Genomic DNA, 16652 nt, shown 5'->3' with positions numbered 1-16652 from the left:
GTCAATATCCTCTGGGATCCAAAATTTATTGGATAGAGCTTATAAGTTTTCAGAAAAGAGAGGTCTGCAAATAAATATTACTAAGTGTTGGAGTTTATCTATGGTCCCTTCTGGGAAGGAGAAGAAGCTGAAGATTGATGATAGGAGCATCTTTGCCGGCAACGGCTGCCTTCCACCCAGGCACACAACTTCCGTGTGGCGGTCGGTACCTTGGGATAGAGTTTACTCCCTCAGGGAGAGCATTGGCCAGGGCCTACTTGGTTGAAATGTTGGAGCAGTTGAGGAAAGCCCCACTTAAACTGCAACAAAGGTTGTTCATCTTCAGGGCCTATGTCATCCCTAGGTGTTTCACAGTCTGGTCCTGGGAAGAGTAATGGCCAGCTAACTTAATAGCTTGGATTCCCATATGAGGTCTGTGGTCAAACAATGGCTCCGTCTGTCACACGACACTGTCATGGCTTACATTCATGCCAGCATTCCAGAGGGAGGTCTGGGGATCCCATCTTATCAGTGGACTATCCCTCTGTTGAAGAAGAATAGGCTGGAGAAGCTACAGTACTCGTCATCATATTGCTAACTTACCTTATGTCAAATCAGAGATTCGAAAAATACAGAAGCTACAGTTAGGTGGATCTGTATGCGCAGTCTCAAAGGTGTCTGTGAAGGGGCAGTGGACCTGCCTCTTGCATGAGTCCTTCATTGGCCGGGGTTTAAAGGAATCAGTAAAGGTTTGCTCTCAGCACCGGTGGGCGGGTGATGGAACCAAATTGGTGTCTAGCCATGTCTAGGCATTGGCAATGCATATACAGAGCTCATAAGAATGAGGATAAATGCTCTCCCTAATTTTTTTTTTTTTTTTTTTTGTTAGTTGTTGGTGCATTGGCCATAATGTGGCCATAATGCACCTCCCAAAGTTTTGCATTTTACTCTGATCCAAGCCCGAGGCGAGATTCAAACCCGCAACCTTTGGGTTGCCAGGCAGGCACTTTACCCACCTGGCTAGCCCGGTCGGCACTCTCCCTACCTTCTCAAGGACATCTAGAGGACGTAGTATGGAGAGGATATGTAGAGCTGGATGCAATGTGGTCGAGTCACTCGCCCACGTATCACAACAGTCCATAAGAACTCATGGCTTGAGAGTCCGACGTCATGATGCTATTGTAGACATTGTGATGAACAGGCTCCAAAAGAACCAAGTTTTAATACTACGGAGGAGTACGTAAGCCAGACCTTCTGTGTGCAAGAGGTGCTTCCGTATTCCTTCTTGATGCACAAATCGTAGGTATGGGAGGTATTATTGGGAGGTATTGCATAGACGAAATAAAAATTATAACGATAATATTAGTTTGAAAAATGCAATAGCCTTGGAATATAACAATATTCAACCTGTGGTGTCATCTATTACTATATCCTATAGAGGGGGGTTTGGTGCTGCACTACTGCAGACCAACTCCGTCTTATGGGAATCACCTAGGCAGACTTAAAAATCTTGGCGATTCTAGCCTTGCAGGGGATGTTGACTGCTGGGGGCTCATCAGCAAATGACCACAAAGTGGCATAGAAATACGTAAAAACTTCGTTTGATGTACCCAACATACCATATGGAATGTGAGCATTATGTTGGCTTAACCTTTGCCTAAACAAATAAAGGGAAATGTGTAAATAAAATAAATCATTAATGCCCACGTGTACTACAATATCACCCTTTGCATCCTTAAAAGATATCTACTCTACATCATCAACTTTTGTCCCCAGCAGACATGCCCTGGTCCTATTCCACCTATCCTTTTTGCGTAATATGTTTCCCATCTTCCTGACAATAGAGTTATCAACAATAACTAGCTCCTGTGGGTCCAGTGCATTCTGCCTTGAAGATTGCTGCTTGAAGATTTCAGCTGCCCAACTCCGGCATTGAGTTGGGCAGCTGAAAGTTTGATGAGTCTCCCACTTTAATAATTTCGAGGGCATCTTTCCAATTTTTCAAATTCTCATAGATGCCTATCAGAATGCCGAGTTGCTACCTAATTTCTTGACACTCTCTACACCTAGCGCACACAAAGACATCCTCCTTGGCTAGATCATGTCCTGTTCAGAAAGTTCCGTAAACATATCACAAGTTGTGCATTTTTTTAGGTTGCTGTGATGCGTTTGAGAATCATCCCCTTAGGTTCCTCCTCGAGCCACAGCACACCTGCTACTTTGTGCCCATTGCTTTGCTGCTCTAGTCTGGGGTATGATTTTCATTTGAGTACAATCAAATAACAATGAAATTAATAAGATTAATAAATTTAATTAGTTAATTGTCAACAACACACTAATGTAATAGATTCCTAAATGCAGTAATAACAGTATTAGTATTAGCAATGACCACATGGTGCAAGGAAGCCTATGGCTTATGCTGTACCGGCCAAAAAAATAAAATAAAAACAAATAAATAACAATAATAAAATAACAAAAAAATAAATAAAATAAAATAATAAGAATAAAATAACAATAAGAAGAAGAAAATTAAAAATATATATAATAATAAATAAGAGAAAAGGAAATGGGAAACCTAAGCATTCCCCTCCTCCCATAGGTAATTATTCAGCTGACCTTTGAATTTCCCCAAACTGTCAGCCTCTACCACCCACGTAGGTACTTATTCCAGTAATTCATAACTTGCTGACTAAAATAAAACTTCCTGCAATCCAGTCTAAACATCCCCCCCCCCGTAACTTGAAATTATGGCCTCTAGTTCTAGATTCATTTATAACCATGAAAATTTCGTCCTCATTCATTTTGCTTATGCCTCTCAGAGCCTTAAACACATCGATCAAGTCTCCTCTAAGGTACCTAGTTTCCAAGCTCTGCAACCCACATATGAGGAAAGACTGAAAGTGCTTTAATTTATGTGTGAATTTAAAAAAAACGGTTTTAAAGTTTAATTTATGAGAATTGAAGAACAATGAGAATTGAAAAACAATTGTCACAAAAATCTAAAAATGACGAAACAAATAAATATCCATTAATTCACACATAAATTAAAGTTTAATATTAAATTAATATCCATAAATTAATGGATATTTATTTATTTATTTCATCGTTTTTAGATTTTTGCAACAATTTTTTTTTTTTTCAATTCTCTTGGTGGCATGTGATGTTGGTTGGTTTTTTGGTGGCTGCCATCTTTCCGTAATTCTTTCTGATTCCCTTGACGTGATATGAGAGTTGAAGGCATGATTATTTTAATTAATAGCTATTTTAATTTGATTTATTTTTGACTATGCACGAGGGGTAAGTTCATATTATAATCATTCGCGATTGAGTGTTAAGGGATTAACAGTCCTACTAAAAAAGTATGAGGTTTCCTCCTATAATTTAAGATTATAAACACACACACACACACACACACACACACACACACACACACACACACACACACACACACACACACACACACATATATATATATATATATATATATATATATATATATACACACACACAAACACATAAAACATTTCATATTTACATGTTTTGGAAGAAATTTTTTACCTTTAGTGTATTCCATGAAAGAAAATTATTCACGCAGTAATCATGTCCATATCCATGCCTTTCAGCATCTTCCCAGCCCTAGAGAACTTTTAATTTATTTTAAATGTATGACACTTTCGTACATAAATAATACATGGTATTTAAATAATTTTTAAAATCATAACAAATGTAATGACATAAACAGTGTAATTAAAAATAATTGTACCAAAGGAAAAGTGAAGTACTATTTGCTTATATGCATTTTATGGTTATCAAAATTTACTGTTACCTAGGATAACAATAAACCATATATTAATAAAAAGAGAAATTACCCTTAGCACTTTGTGTGTTGCAGAAATATTCAATAAACTCCATGGATGATTCTGTAGAAATTCCAGTCAATACTCAAATTCTCACTACACTTTTTTGATGTTTAATGGGTGTTATAGTAAGCAAGATATGATGTTTCAGGTCATCTCTCAAGCCTCTTATTTAAACTGCCTTTTAAGTAAAAGGTATTTATAAATTTCTTTGGGAATCAGTTAACTCTGACACACTCCCCTTGCTACAAACATTCATGGCCACACTTAATCCTATGAGAAATCAATAGTAAATCTCTAATACAGTTACTCAAAGAATAAAACAAGGCATTGGCAAAGGGTAGAAAGGAATAATAAAAAATGTTTTTCATATACAAACACATAGTTGTTGTTGCTGCTATGCTTTTAGGTGTGCATCAGCAACTTAAGCCTTATTGCACCATTGTGTATGATGCAAGTGTTGTGTTCATGAGCCTATCTGCACATTACACAGGCTGAAACACCTGGAATAACTCACACGGGAGAACAATGCTTTCTCCACCTGAGACTTGCTAATTACAGCCACAACTGAAGAGAACTTTAGAAATTCTTCTGTTCACAAACAGAAACTGAACCCACACCTCTCTGAATGAGCGACAAGGGATGAAAGCACCATACTGCCATGGGGGACATACAAACACTAGAAGGAAAAGACTGAACCATATTAGTTTTGTCTAAATCATATTACAGGATAGCTTTTGTAACATTATTAATAAGATTAAATGGATGGGTGATGATCTAAATACATTTTTTTTGCATCAAAATTTACATGAACGCATTATTTTAGTTTTCATGATGCTAATCTGTGTGTTCAAAATGGATTGGTAAAAAAAACTATTACAATATGGTCACCCTGAAAGTTAATTCGTATACCCATGTGTATTGTGTCTGTAAATTGTGCATATTCTCCGGTCGATTTGTCTGTCTTTCTGGACAAAAAAAAAAAAAAAAACCCAGTTTCTGGGTGGGGAGGACCTTGCTACTATGCCTGAGACCAACTAATTCAGCCACAAAGTGAAAAAAGCAAAAGCCCATTAAAGTTCTTTGCATCAGCAACAGGATTCGAACCCGGGCCTTTTCCACCTGATGTGGGGAAGAGCGGTGACAATGCCACTGTGCTACCTGCGCAGAAAATGGATTAGTAAGAAATTTTCATGCTTGAATGTGAAAAAGGCAAGAAGATTACATGGAATATACATAATGATATTAAAGAGAGCAGCAAGACAGACCACCAAACTTATGTCTTTTCGTATAAACTAGAACCATGTGCTATTGCTGGGAAGGCACTATGATAAGAATCAGGTTGGTTGAATGATAGGAGATAGAAGGGTTAAAATGTTTTCTCTGAGTGGAGTGGATTCTAAGTGGATTTGCACAAGTTTGATCTCCCTTGTTGTTTCTGATATTCGGCAATGATTTTCAATGAAAAAAACAGGTTTGATCTGAAAGTTTGATGATGAGATTACTAAAACAGATGCATTTTAGTAACCAAGGACTTCACCTGGACTCAGGTGAAGTTTAGGTTGTGCAAATGTCTCCCCAATTCACAAAAGTGGTTCCAAAGAAATGAGTAATTACAGACCTGTAAGTTCAGTTTATAAGGTGCAGAAAAAATCACAGAATCAATGATTAAAGATGTACTTCCCGATCAAATGGGCAGGATACAGGTGGGCGCCTCCATAGCCAGGTGGGAAGGAGCAGCAGTGCGTAGCACACGCTTCTTGATTAGACCGGGGTTCAAGTCCGTGACCACCAAATACGGAGGATGTGGAAAGGTCAGGGAATGATTGCCGCATATCCCTGGAGCAATATGGCCTTAGTTGCTAATGCTCCTAAAAACTAAATAACAACAACAGGATACAGGAATGGAATAATACAAGAAATGGAATAATAATAATAATACAAGAAACAGAACAAGTTTGTTAAAACAAATCTTCTTTCCTAGATGATTTCTTTTAACAAACTTGTTCTGTTTGTTAAAAAGTTTGTTCTTGTTCATAATTTATTTGGACTCTAGTAAGGTTTTTGATACTGTCATGCATGAATACCTTTTTTTTGCAAACCAGAACAATGCGCCATTGCTGGAAAGGCACTATGGTGGGTATTGAGTTGGTTGAATGACAGGATACAGAGGGTAGTTAAAAATGGCTTTACTGAGTGGACTGGAATCTTATAAGCTGCATTACACAGGTTTGGTACTGGATTCCTTTTGTTTCTGATATTTGTTGAATGACATGAATGAAGACACAACAGACTTGATGCCAAAAGTTTGCTAATGACACAAAACTTGGAAGATGGCTATGGTAACCAAGATATGGTACTTCATAAAGACCTACAGAAATTATTCAGTTGGTCTGCAAAATGGCAGTTAAAGTACAATATTGGAAAATATAAGATTCTACTTTGGATAACAGTAATCCCAGATGACCTTATTTGATATAAATTTGAGGTATTGCTCAAAGCATCAAAGGCAGATATTGTTGTGATATCAGAGACATGGTGTCACACAGATATAAGGAATGAGTAACTGGAATTTGGGGAGTACAATGTGTGTATAGGAAGGATAGACAGGTTAGGAAGGGAGCACGGGTTATGCTATTAGTTAAGAAACACATAAAATCCAAGGAAGTGAAGCCAGTCAACATCGCTGGACAGTGCAGTGTCGAGTCAGTTTGGTGTGACATAAGCATTGGGAGATCAAAATTGAGAGTAGGAGTGTGCTATAGGCCTAATGACTCTGATGAGTATAATAAGAAACTGTATAGGGAAATAGAGTGGGCCAGTAAATCAGAGAGTCTTATAATGGAGGATTTTAATTTCCCAGATATTGACTGGAATTTGTGGGTTGGTCACTCACACACTAGCAAGGCTTTTGTGGATTTATTGGATGATTATTTTCTACATCAGCATGTTCAGGAGGCAACTAGAAGGAGTAATACTCTTGATCTGATTATCAGTAGTGATTCTTCATGCATTAAAAATCTGCAGATAAAGGAACCACTTGGTGGCAGTGATCACAGTGTGCTGAAGTGGGATTTACTTAAAGATATAATTACCATCAGCGGTAAAGGAAAGGGTTTTTGCTTCCATAAAGGCAACTACAGTGGTCTGAGACAGTATTAAAATTCTATACGGTGGGACCAACTGATGTTGTTACCAACAGCAATTTCAAAATGGGAAGCATTCAAAGAATTCATTTTGGAAGCTACTAGGCTTTACATACCAACTAAGAAATATTGTTCAAGGTTTAGGCCTAAATGGACGTCAGATGAACTAATGAGACATATGGCAGAGAAGAAAAATGCATGGGATATATATAAATTAATGGGTGACATGGAAGCTTATGATAGACATAAGCTGTTCTGTAACTCAGTCACAAAGGCAGATTAGGCAGGCAAAGGCAGATTATGAGAAATCCTTGGCAAAGATTGCGAAGAAAAACAACAAAGAGTTCTTTACCAATGTAAACTCTAGAAGGAAAGGGATGAATTAGATTGATCCACTGGATATTGATGGTTCAACTGTTGATGATCCTGCTCAGGTGGCTAACAAACTAAATGAGTATTTTGCATCTACATTCACACATGAGGTGTTATTCAGGGAGGGGAATGCCAGAGGTGAGTTAAACTCTGGCAGTGAGCTAAATTATTTTGTAATAACTGAGAGGAAAGTGGAGAAGAAATTGTTGAAGATAAACATAAAAAAGGCATCTGGGGCGGATGGGATTTATCCAGTTATATTAAAGGAGGCAGCAAAGGAAGTAAGAAAACTCTCGGCCATAATTATGAGAGCTTCTTTGGACTCAGGGGAGGTATCCATGGACTGGATGCAAATGTGACCCCAATTCACAAAGAAGGATCAAAGGGCGACAAAAGTAATTATAGACCTGTTAGTTTAACTTCTGTTCCAAGAAAATTAATGGAGACACTGGTTAAAGAAGCACTGCAGAATCATCTAGACAAGACTTCAGTTATAGCTCGGACACAGCATGGTTTTGTTAAGGGAAGGTCTTGCCTGACCAATTTGATTGGATACTATGATGTGGTCACAACGGAACTGGATGCAGGGAATAACTGTGATATCAAATATTTGGATCTTAGAAAGGCTTTTGATACTGTTGCACATGGAAGACTAGTGCACAAATTGGAGCAGTGTGGCATTGGAGGCAAATTGCTGCTATGGATAAAGGGGTGGTTGAGGGGAAGAAGACAGAGAGTGGTAATCAATAGACACTGCTCATTGTGGACTAATGTTATTAGTGGAGTCCCTCAGGGTTCAGTGTTGGGTCCATTGTTGTTTTCTGTATTTATAAATAATATTGATGATGATATATCAAGCTTAATGTCCAAGTTTGCAGATGATACAAAGGTTGGCAGGGTTGTTAAGGACACTAATGACAGTACACTGCTGCAACAGGATCTAGAAAAGTTGAGCAGATGGGCTGAGAGGTGGAAAATGAAGTTTAACATTGACAAATGTAAAGTACTACATATGGGAAGCAGTAACCCCAGAGTGACGTATCAATTCTGTGGTACTACACTGACAGTGGTAGAGAACGAAAAGGACCTGGGGGTAATTGTGCAGGCAGATATGAAGTTTTCTGAGCAGTGCAGACGATCTGCAAGAGTAGCTCATAGTGTCTTGTCAAGATATACGGGAATTTTTCTAGCAGGGATAAGGAGGTGATTATCCCCTTGTATAAGGCAATGGTCAGGCCACACCTTTAGTACTGTATACAGGTCTGGAGGCCTCATTTTAAGAAGGATGTAGAGCTGTTGGAAGGAGTACAAAGAAGGGCAACAAAATTAGTGAATGAAACAACGGGTTTCTCTTACAAAGAAAGGCTTAAGTTTTGCAAATTACAGTATCTGGAGACTACGCACCTGCCATGTGATCTGATTGAGGTATATAAAGCCTTGAATGGTTTGGGCATGCTCAATGCTGATGGAATTCTTCCTCTTGTTCAGAATAATCATTTGAGAGGGCATAAATTCAAATTGAAGAAAGACAGATGTAGAATACATGTGCGGAAGTTTGCCTTTAGCCAGCGGGTAGCTGGTTGGTGGAACACACTTCCATCCTTTGTTGTGGAAGTTGATAGCCTAGATAAATTTAAGGCTGAGCTGGACAGGCATTTGAAACGAATGGAGGGGTGAAATGGAAGCGTTTTTTTTTTTTTTTTTTTTTGGCTGATGCTGCATAAGCTTGCTTTCTTGCATCATATGCCTCTACTAATGCTAATATTAACAAAAAAAATTAGAGGTATAATTGTGCAGTCTGGTGAGTTCATTCAACATGTACAAAAAGGTAACCAGATATGAACTTTCTGTCATGTAGAAGAATTTTGCTAATAGGAACACAGACATAATTATTCTTGCATAAAGAACACAATCTTGAGTAATATATGCAGGTTTAGAAACCAACTTCCCCACCCTTTTGGAAGAATGTAAATTTGATGGAATAAGTGCAGAAAAGAGCAACAAGATTAGATTTTCATATAAAGTAAGAGATTTCTGTTTTGTGAATTGCGATATTTCAACAACACTTATCTGTTTAGGGACTTGAAGTATTTAATACTTGAAAGGTTTTAGGAAATTAAATAATCAGAATAACTTTCTTTCACATGAGACACAAACTACAGAATATACCTTAGAAAGGACAGCTGTAAACTGGATATATGAAAATCCTCTTTTAGCCAAAATATTACTAACCATTGGAATAAACTGCAACTTAATCTTGTAGAACTAATGAACTTATGCAAATATGAGGAAGGGCTGGACAAATGCCAAGAGGCAACCACACACACGCACACAACACTACACTACACTACACTGATGCTGAATAACCCTGCTTTCTTCGATCAATTTGCTTTTATTCACAAATTTACAATATTACAAATCTTTTATGCAGTTGTAATCTTAAATCTGAACTTGAAGCAAATGATTCAATGAAGTGATGCATCCTTCTCTGAATTGTTTGCTTCAATTCCTGGACAAATTGCCAAGGGTTTCTGCAGGCAGGTTCTTGAGATCCTATAGTTTAGTTCAAGACAATATGGCAAAATAAGAAAAAATAACAATAAATACTTATTTTTTGAAACATAACTCAAGTAAATTTTGTCTCAGGATCTGCAATTTTTATTTTTGGTGATATTGCTATTTTTTTTTTTTATTTTTAGTGATTTCACTGTTACTGCTGCTGTCATTGAGAAACAATTCTCTCCATCTATGATACTTACTTTTGTGAATCTTGTGTTGCTTAACTCTTTCTGTGGCTGCAGTTAAATTACACCATACTGTTTTTTTTTTATGATAATCAATCACATACCATTTGTATTTGTGAAACACATTAAACTGTGGATATTAAACATTAACACTTCAAAATAAGTACTGAGTACACAATGCATATTTTGTATGCATGTAAGGGATTGCATTGAAAGTATTAATGTGAAAATGGCAAATTATTAAAGGAACCAAAACTATTCAATATCTACTATTAAAAAAAAAAAAAAAAAAAAAAAGTTCACATTGGTTTCATATGAAATCATGACATGATCATAATCTTCCTCACTATACAAGACTCTAGTAAACTTGTTCCATCAAATCTTGTAGTGTTGTTTTATATCCAAGATGCAATTAACTTTTTTTTTAAATTTGATTCTATATTCCCTTGTTTTCATAATTCTAGAAAGAGAAATCATCATTAGGTTTTCTCAAACCTTTCAATCAGATCTCCATGCAAATGCCTTGTCCAATGAGAATACCTCTTTGCATCCACAACTAGTCTTGTTGGGTAAAAGAACAGAAAGTGATAATCTTGATTCCATTTATTTTGTAAATATTTCTTGTGATACCAAACCTATTTTTCCAACACAGATGGCGTGTGTAAAAAATGCTTTCATGATGAAATATAATGCTGCATTCTTCAATACCAGCTCAAGTATACAAAATGGTTTATTCCAGAAACATGGGAGTGCACTATTTTTATGTAATCATCTTCAGCTTCTGTATGTTTATTCCAGCAAATGACAGGCTTTTTTATTACATCAGAAAAGAGAGATTGGTAAAGAGTATACTGAATTTTTCACTGCATGTTGAACTTCTGCATCATCTTAAAAATGCGAACAATTCTTTTTAATGCAATAAATGCTAATCCAAAAATATAGACCTACAATAAAAAAAAGGTAGTCTAACCTGAAATGCACGAACTAACATAAGGTGATCACTACAAGTGTTGCCAGCAAACTCTTCTCTTTTTTTTCGAGCAGGTTGTTCTTTTCCCTGAAATATTTCCGAAATAGTATTATTTCAATTTTTATTGTAAATTTAGCTCCACTTGTTATATTTAATTTTAATCAAGTATAGAAGAAGAATACTATTTCAATACAGCTACTGAAATGGTTCAAGAAATAATGCTCACACTGCACTTCATACAGACAGAAATTAGAAACACAGTGTGAGCATTATTACTCAAAATATTTTCATATGATGAATTTACAACCACTAGAAATGATTTTCTGTAATATTTTCTCAGATAAAGATATTAATAACACTAATTATTCAATGATATACACTCACACAAACACATTTTTGTATTGATATTTTATAATATAGGGTGTTTATAAATGGTGGGAACACTTTCATTAATTTATTGCACAAAGACTAGGACAGATATCAGTGTCATATACATAACTTGTGAAAGAGAAAATGTCAAAGTTTTTTTACATCACATCACTTCACAACGATTCAATGCGGGAACCAAGTGTGACACGGTAATCAAACTCTTGCCATACCCTGTCCAGCATATCCTGTGTGACTGTGGTGGTAGCTTCTCCAATTCTCTGCTTTAGTTCCTCGATGTTTCGTGGAAAGGGTGGTACATAAACACGATCCTTTATATAGCCACACAAGAAGAAGAAATCACACGGAGTTAAGTCTGGTTATCTTGGTGGCCATTTCAAAAAACATTCATCCCTTTCTCCAGCCTGTCCGATTCAGCACTTGTGTAGCTCGGTGTTAAGGTAGGCCTGAACATCATTATGGAAGTGGGGAGGCCCCCCCCCCTGTTTTGCTGGTAAATAAAGTCATCACTATCTTAATGGTATCTCTCTTACTCCATGTGCAATAAATTATTGAAAGTGTTCCCACCATTTATAGACACCCTAGACAGGGTATGGCAAGAGCTCGATTACTGTGTGGACATTTGCTGTGTCACACGTGGTTTCTGCATTGAATCATTGTGAAGTGATGTGAGGTAAAAAAATCTTTGACATTTTCTCTTTCACAAGGTATGTATATGACACTGATATCTGTCCTAGTTTTTGTGCAATAAATTACCGAAAGTGTTCCCACCATTTATAAACACCCTGTATATTAATTAGCCTCTAATTTTGACAGGTAAATGTCAAACAGAAATAAAGAAGCCAACTGATTATTGCATTTGCTTATATATTTGTAACAAGTATTTTTTATTTTGAATATTACCATCAGTAAGAATTTTGTGATGACATGAGGAAGTAAAAAAAAAGTAAGGGTCTCTTGCATTTCTGGCTTCCTCTTATGATCACAAAATTTGCCCCTGGTAACAAATGAACAAAGTGGGCTGATGCACATGGAATGTGGTCTCCCCAGAATGTGGCATGCAACTATACATGCAGAATATTTGATGTGTTAATGTATCATAAATTATAATATGGTGATTGTACTGAATATGTGTATGCCAAGAGAAGTGCCAGCAGTAATTCAGTTTCTGTGGTCTGTAATACATGTAATACCAATGTAAATCCACTAGGAACTAGTGACTGAATGTCATGTCAGGGCAACATATGAGGAAATGGGGTCACATCTTTGCCAATGGTCAGATGAGCATAGTGGTTGCTAACAAGAATGGGCATCTGTCCACATAGTCCAGATATGTAACTCAAATGAAGATAGAACAGAGATTTCACCTTTCACATGGAGTAGTATGGAACACTGTATATTAATATCTGAACTACCAAAATGTCTGCAGAAACAGGTGCCTTTCCAATTGATGAAGACCACAAGAAAGCATGTGTCGTAGCACCACTTTGTCTTCTAATGTATCTATTGAATGCATGCACAAAGAAGAAGATTGTCCCTCTCAAACCTTGGGAATAATTAGCACATCTGCTAGACATGAATGAATGATGCACATGAATGTGTAATATCATGCGTACGTGTACAAATTATTATTAGTATTTGTAGTAGCAAATGATGCAAGAAAGCAAGCTTATAAAGTATCAGCCAGAAAACTACACACTTCAGTCATCCATACCAGACACAAATTTGTCTAGCTTTTCCTTAAATGTATTCAAACCACCTTTGAACTAATAAGCATAAGCAATCACTTGTGCATTTAGAATTTGTCTATGATTTAATAATAATCATGGACAAATTCTAACTTCCTTAAAAAATTTCATAGCTTTACTCGTGAAGGCTTATAACAGAACTTTTCCATAAATAGTCCTTGCAGACAAATAATTCTCTCCAACATTTCAACAGTGTAACTGTCTCTGTGCCTCAATATCCTATTTCATTAACCTTTCTTTTTTAAACATGGACATTACTAACAAATGACATGAATACTCCACAATCTCAGCAGTTTTGACAGGTAAATGTCAACAGATATAGCATTATCTAAAAGAAGAATCATGAAGGAATGTTTCTTCTCAAATAAAACTCTAAAAATATTCCAAAAGGATAAAACACATTCAACAGATCAAATCCTACAAACAATAAATCACTACCAAAGAGCCAATAAATAAAGTGTAAAACAAAGATAGCCATGAAAGCAGTAATATTCAGTACTATAACTGCTATCCATAATATGCAAGTTAAGTGCTCATAGGAAAAATAGAACTCAAGTGATGCTGGTTTTACAAGAAATATGGAAAAAAAAAAAAAAACACTAGGATTCATGATATCAGGAATGGGGGGAAAAAAATTAGACTAACCTTCTGGAAGAGTAAAGATGTGAAAATAAGTGTAGCTCATTAGCAGAAAGACTATTTTTTTTTAAACAGGCAGCACATTGTGAATACATCTTGCATTTCTGATTTAACTTACGTCATAATAATACACTGGCTTCCATGTAGGAATAAAGCAAGCAATACATCTTTAAAACTTTTCTTGCCATATAATAAAGTTAAAATTTTAATTGTTAAATTAATGAAATGAAAATGTAACTTACTAAAGGGGAAACAAATGCACTCCTGAAGCTTAGACTTGCAGCAATTGTAAGAATTGGATCTAAACAGGAAAATATAGCTCCAAACAACACCATCTTTCCTATAAGAGGTTCCAAAGGTAATCTTGCAAGATGAAAACCCAAGGGAGTCAGATTTTCATTTTCATCAAGGGCATTCTGGAATGAAAATAAATTTTCATATTAGATATCTCAAAAACTTTTATTGTAGATCAATTGTAGTACTAATTTTAAACTCATTACTAATTTATGTTTAAGAATTTTTTTAATCAGAAAAACAAAAAAAAAAGAATAAAGGAATGACTTTGTTGTTAGGTTGAGGATAACCATTGTTATAATGGAATAACTCCTAAGAAGCAAGCATTTAACATATAATCATATAGCATTTCACATTAATCATCCTCCTTTAATTCTACCACAGCTTATAACCTACTTCTATAAAAGATCTAATATTAAAAACTTCTTCTTCTTAGGAGTTATTCCGTTATCACAATGGTTATCCTCAACCTAACAACAAAGTCATTCCTTTATTCTTTTTTTTTTTTTTTTTTCACTCTCTTCTATCTTCTCAAGAGGGTATGAGAACACAGCTGTTCTCACACTCTCTATCCATGTCCGTCTTGTCTTCCACTCTTTTCCTTCTCCATGATTTCTCTGGGCAGTCTGTTGTCCTCCATTCTCTTTACAAGAACCACTCCAATCTTTTTTCCTCTTTTTTTTATCAATGATGATTTTTTGGAGATTATTGTATTCCTTAGCATGTCATTTCTAACTTTTTCAGTCCTAAACTTGTTGCCGATCTTTTCCAAAAATCCATCTCAACAGCCCAAAATTTATTTTTTTTTGTTTTTCATTTAGGATCCAAGTCTCACGTCCATATAATGAAATACTTTGTAATATTGAACTTTATATTTGATATCTTAGTTTTATTAATGATATTTTTATTCCACAGCACAGAACTGAACATTCCTATGACCTTTCTACCTTCACACAGTCTTCTCTCAAGTTCCTGTACAGATGATCCATCAGCCTTTAGTGCACAAAAGATGATATAGTTGTGCACGTTGGCACTAATGATATTAAGAGTAGAAGACTGGCGGAATTACTTAACAAGTACAGGTCACCGTTGAAAAAAAGCCGTGAATTAGGGTTGAATTTGAAAGTGTCTGCAATTCTGCCCAGACACGATAGGAGGGAGTATATGATGAGAGCCCTGTCAATCAATTTGGCCCTGGAAACATTGTGCAAGGCTCAAGGGGTAGAATTTTTTTCAGCCTGGTCTGTACTTGTTAACAGGAGAGACTGTTTCTACAGGGATGGGATACACTTAAATAGAAAGGGTGCAAGAATATTTGCTGATGCTATCGAGGCAGTGTTAGGTGGGTCGAAAAACTGCTAGCATGGTGGATACAAGGACTAATAGATTAACAGTAGCCACTGGCAGAGGTGAAAGTGATTCTTGCACTGCTTCTATTGGAATGAGCAGCAGCCTGGAAAATAAGATGCAGGATATTTCAGAGACTGCTGAGAATCATTGGGGTACAAGTAAACACATGGGTTGTGTTAGGATAGGTAAGAAAAAGAACAGGTGCATGTATACTTGCGTATACACCAATGCTAGGAGTTTAGTAAATAAATTTGATGAATTTGAGGTATTGCTCAAAACATCAAAGGCAGATATTGTTGGGATTTCAGAGATGTGGTGTCACACAGATATAAGGAATGCAGAACTGGAATTTGGGGAGTACAATGTCTACAGAAAGAATAGACAGGATAGGAAGGGAAGAGGGGTTATGCTATTAGTTAAGAAATACATAAAATCCAAGGAAGTGAAGCCAGTTGACATCTCTGGACAGTGCAGTGGCGAGTCAGTTTGGTGTAACATAAGCATTGGGAGATCAAAATTGAGAGTAGGAGTGTGCTATAGGCCTAATGACTCTGATGAGTATAATAAAAAACTGTACAGGAAAATAGTGGGCCAGTAAATCAGAGAGTCTTATAATGGGGGATTTTAATTTCCCAGATATTGACTGGAATTTGGGGGCTGGTCATTCACACACTATTGGATGACTGTTTTCTACATAAGCATGTTCGGGAGGCAACTAGAGGGAGTAATACTCTTGATTTGATTATCAGTAGTGATTCTTCATGCATTAAGAATCTGCAGATAAATGAACCACTAGGTGGCAGTGATCACAGTGTGCTGAAGTGGGATTTACTCAAAGAGGTAACTACTATTAGGGGTAAAGGGAAGGGTTATTGCTTTCATAAAGGCAACTACAATGGACTGAGACAGTATTTAAATTCTATACAGTGGGACCAACTGATGATGTTACCAACAGCAAATTCAAAATGGGAAGCATTCAAAGAACTTATCTTGGAAGCTACTAGGCTTTACATACCAACTAAGAAATATTGTTCAGGGTTTAGGCCTAAATGGATGTCAGATGAACTAATGAGACTCGTGGCAGAGAAGAAAAATGCATGGGATACATACAAAGTAACACGTGACACAGAAGCCTATGATAGATACAAGTTGATCTGTAACCAAGT

At 36.4% G+C, this 16652-nt stretch overlaps 1 protein-coding gene across 1 annotated transcript in view; it reads right to left on the bottom strand.

The window, feature by feature from the left end:
* Positions 1 to 16652, bottom strand: part of LOC150085305 (ATP-dependent DNA/RNA helicase DHX36-like) — a 184096-nt gene that overhangs the window by 65007 nt on the left and 102437 nt on the right. Inside the window, exons 8-10 of the mRNA XM_090374522.1 lie at positions 14085 to 14258; positions 11069 to 11155; positions 3538 to 3615 (exon numbers count right to left, since the gene is read on the bottom strand). Coding sequence (XP_090230648.1) covers positions 3538 to 3615; positions 11069 to 11155; positions 14085 to 14258 — 339 coding nt within the window. The remainder of the gene's footprint in view (positions 1 to 3537; positions 3616 to 11068; positions 11156 to 14084; positions 14259 to 16652) is intronic.

Source organism: Mastigoproctus giganteus, chromosome 5 (genome assembly GCF_048544385.1).
Source record: "Mastigoproctus giganteus isolate SK-2022 chromosome 5, ASM4854438v1, whole genome shotgun sequence".
NCBI lineage: Eukaryota > Metazoa > Arthropoda > Arachnida > Uropygi > Thelyphonidae > Mastigoproctus > Mastigoproctus giganteus.
Note: the sequence above shows the minus strand (reverse complement) of the source record. Positions and strands in the feature narration are given on the sequence as shown.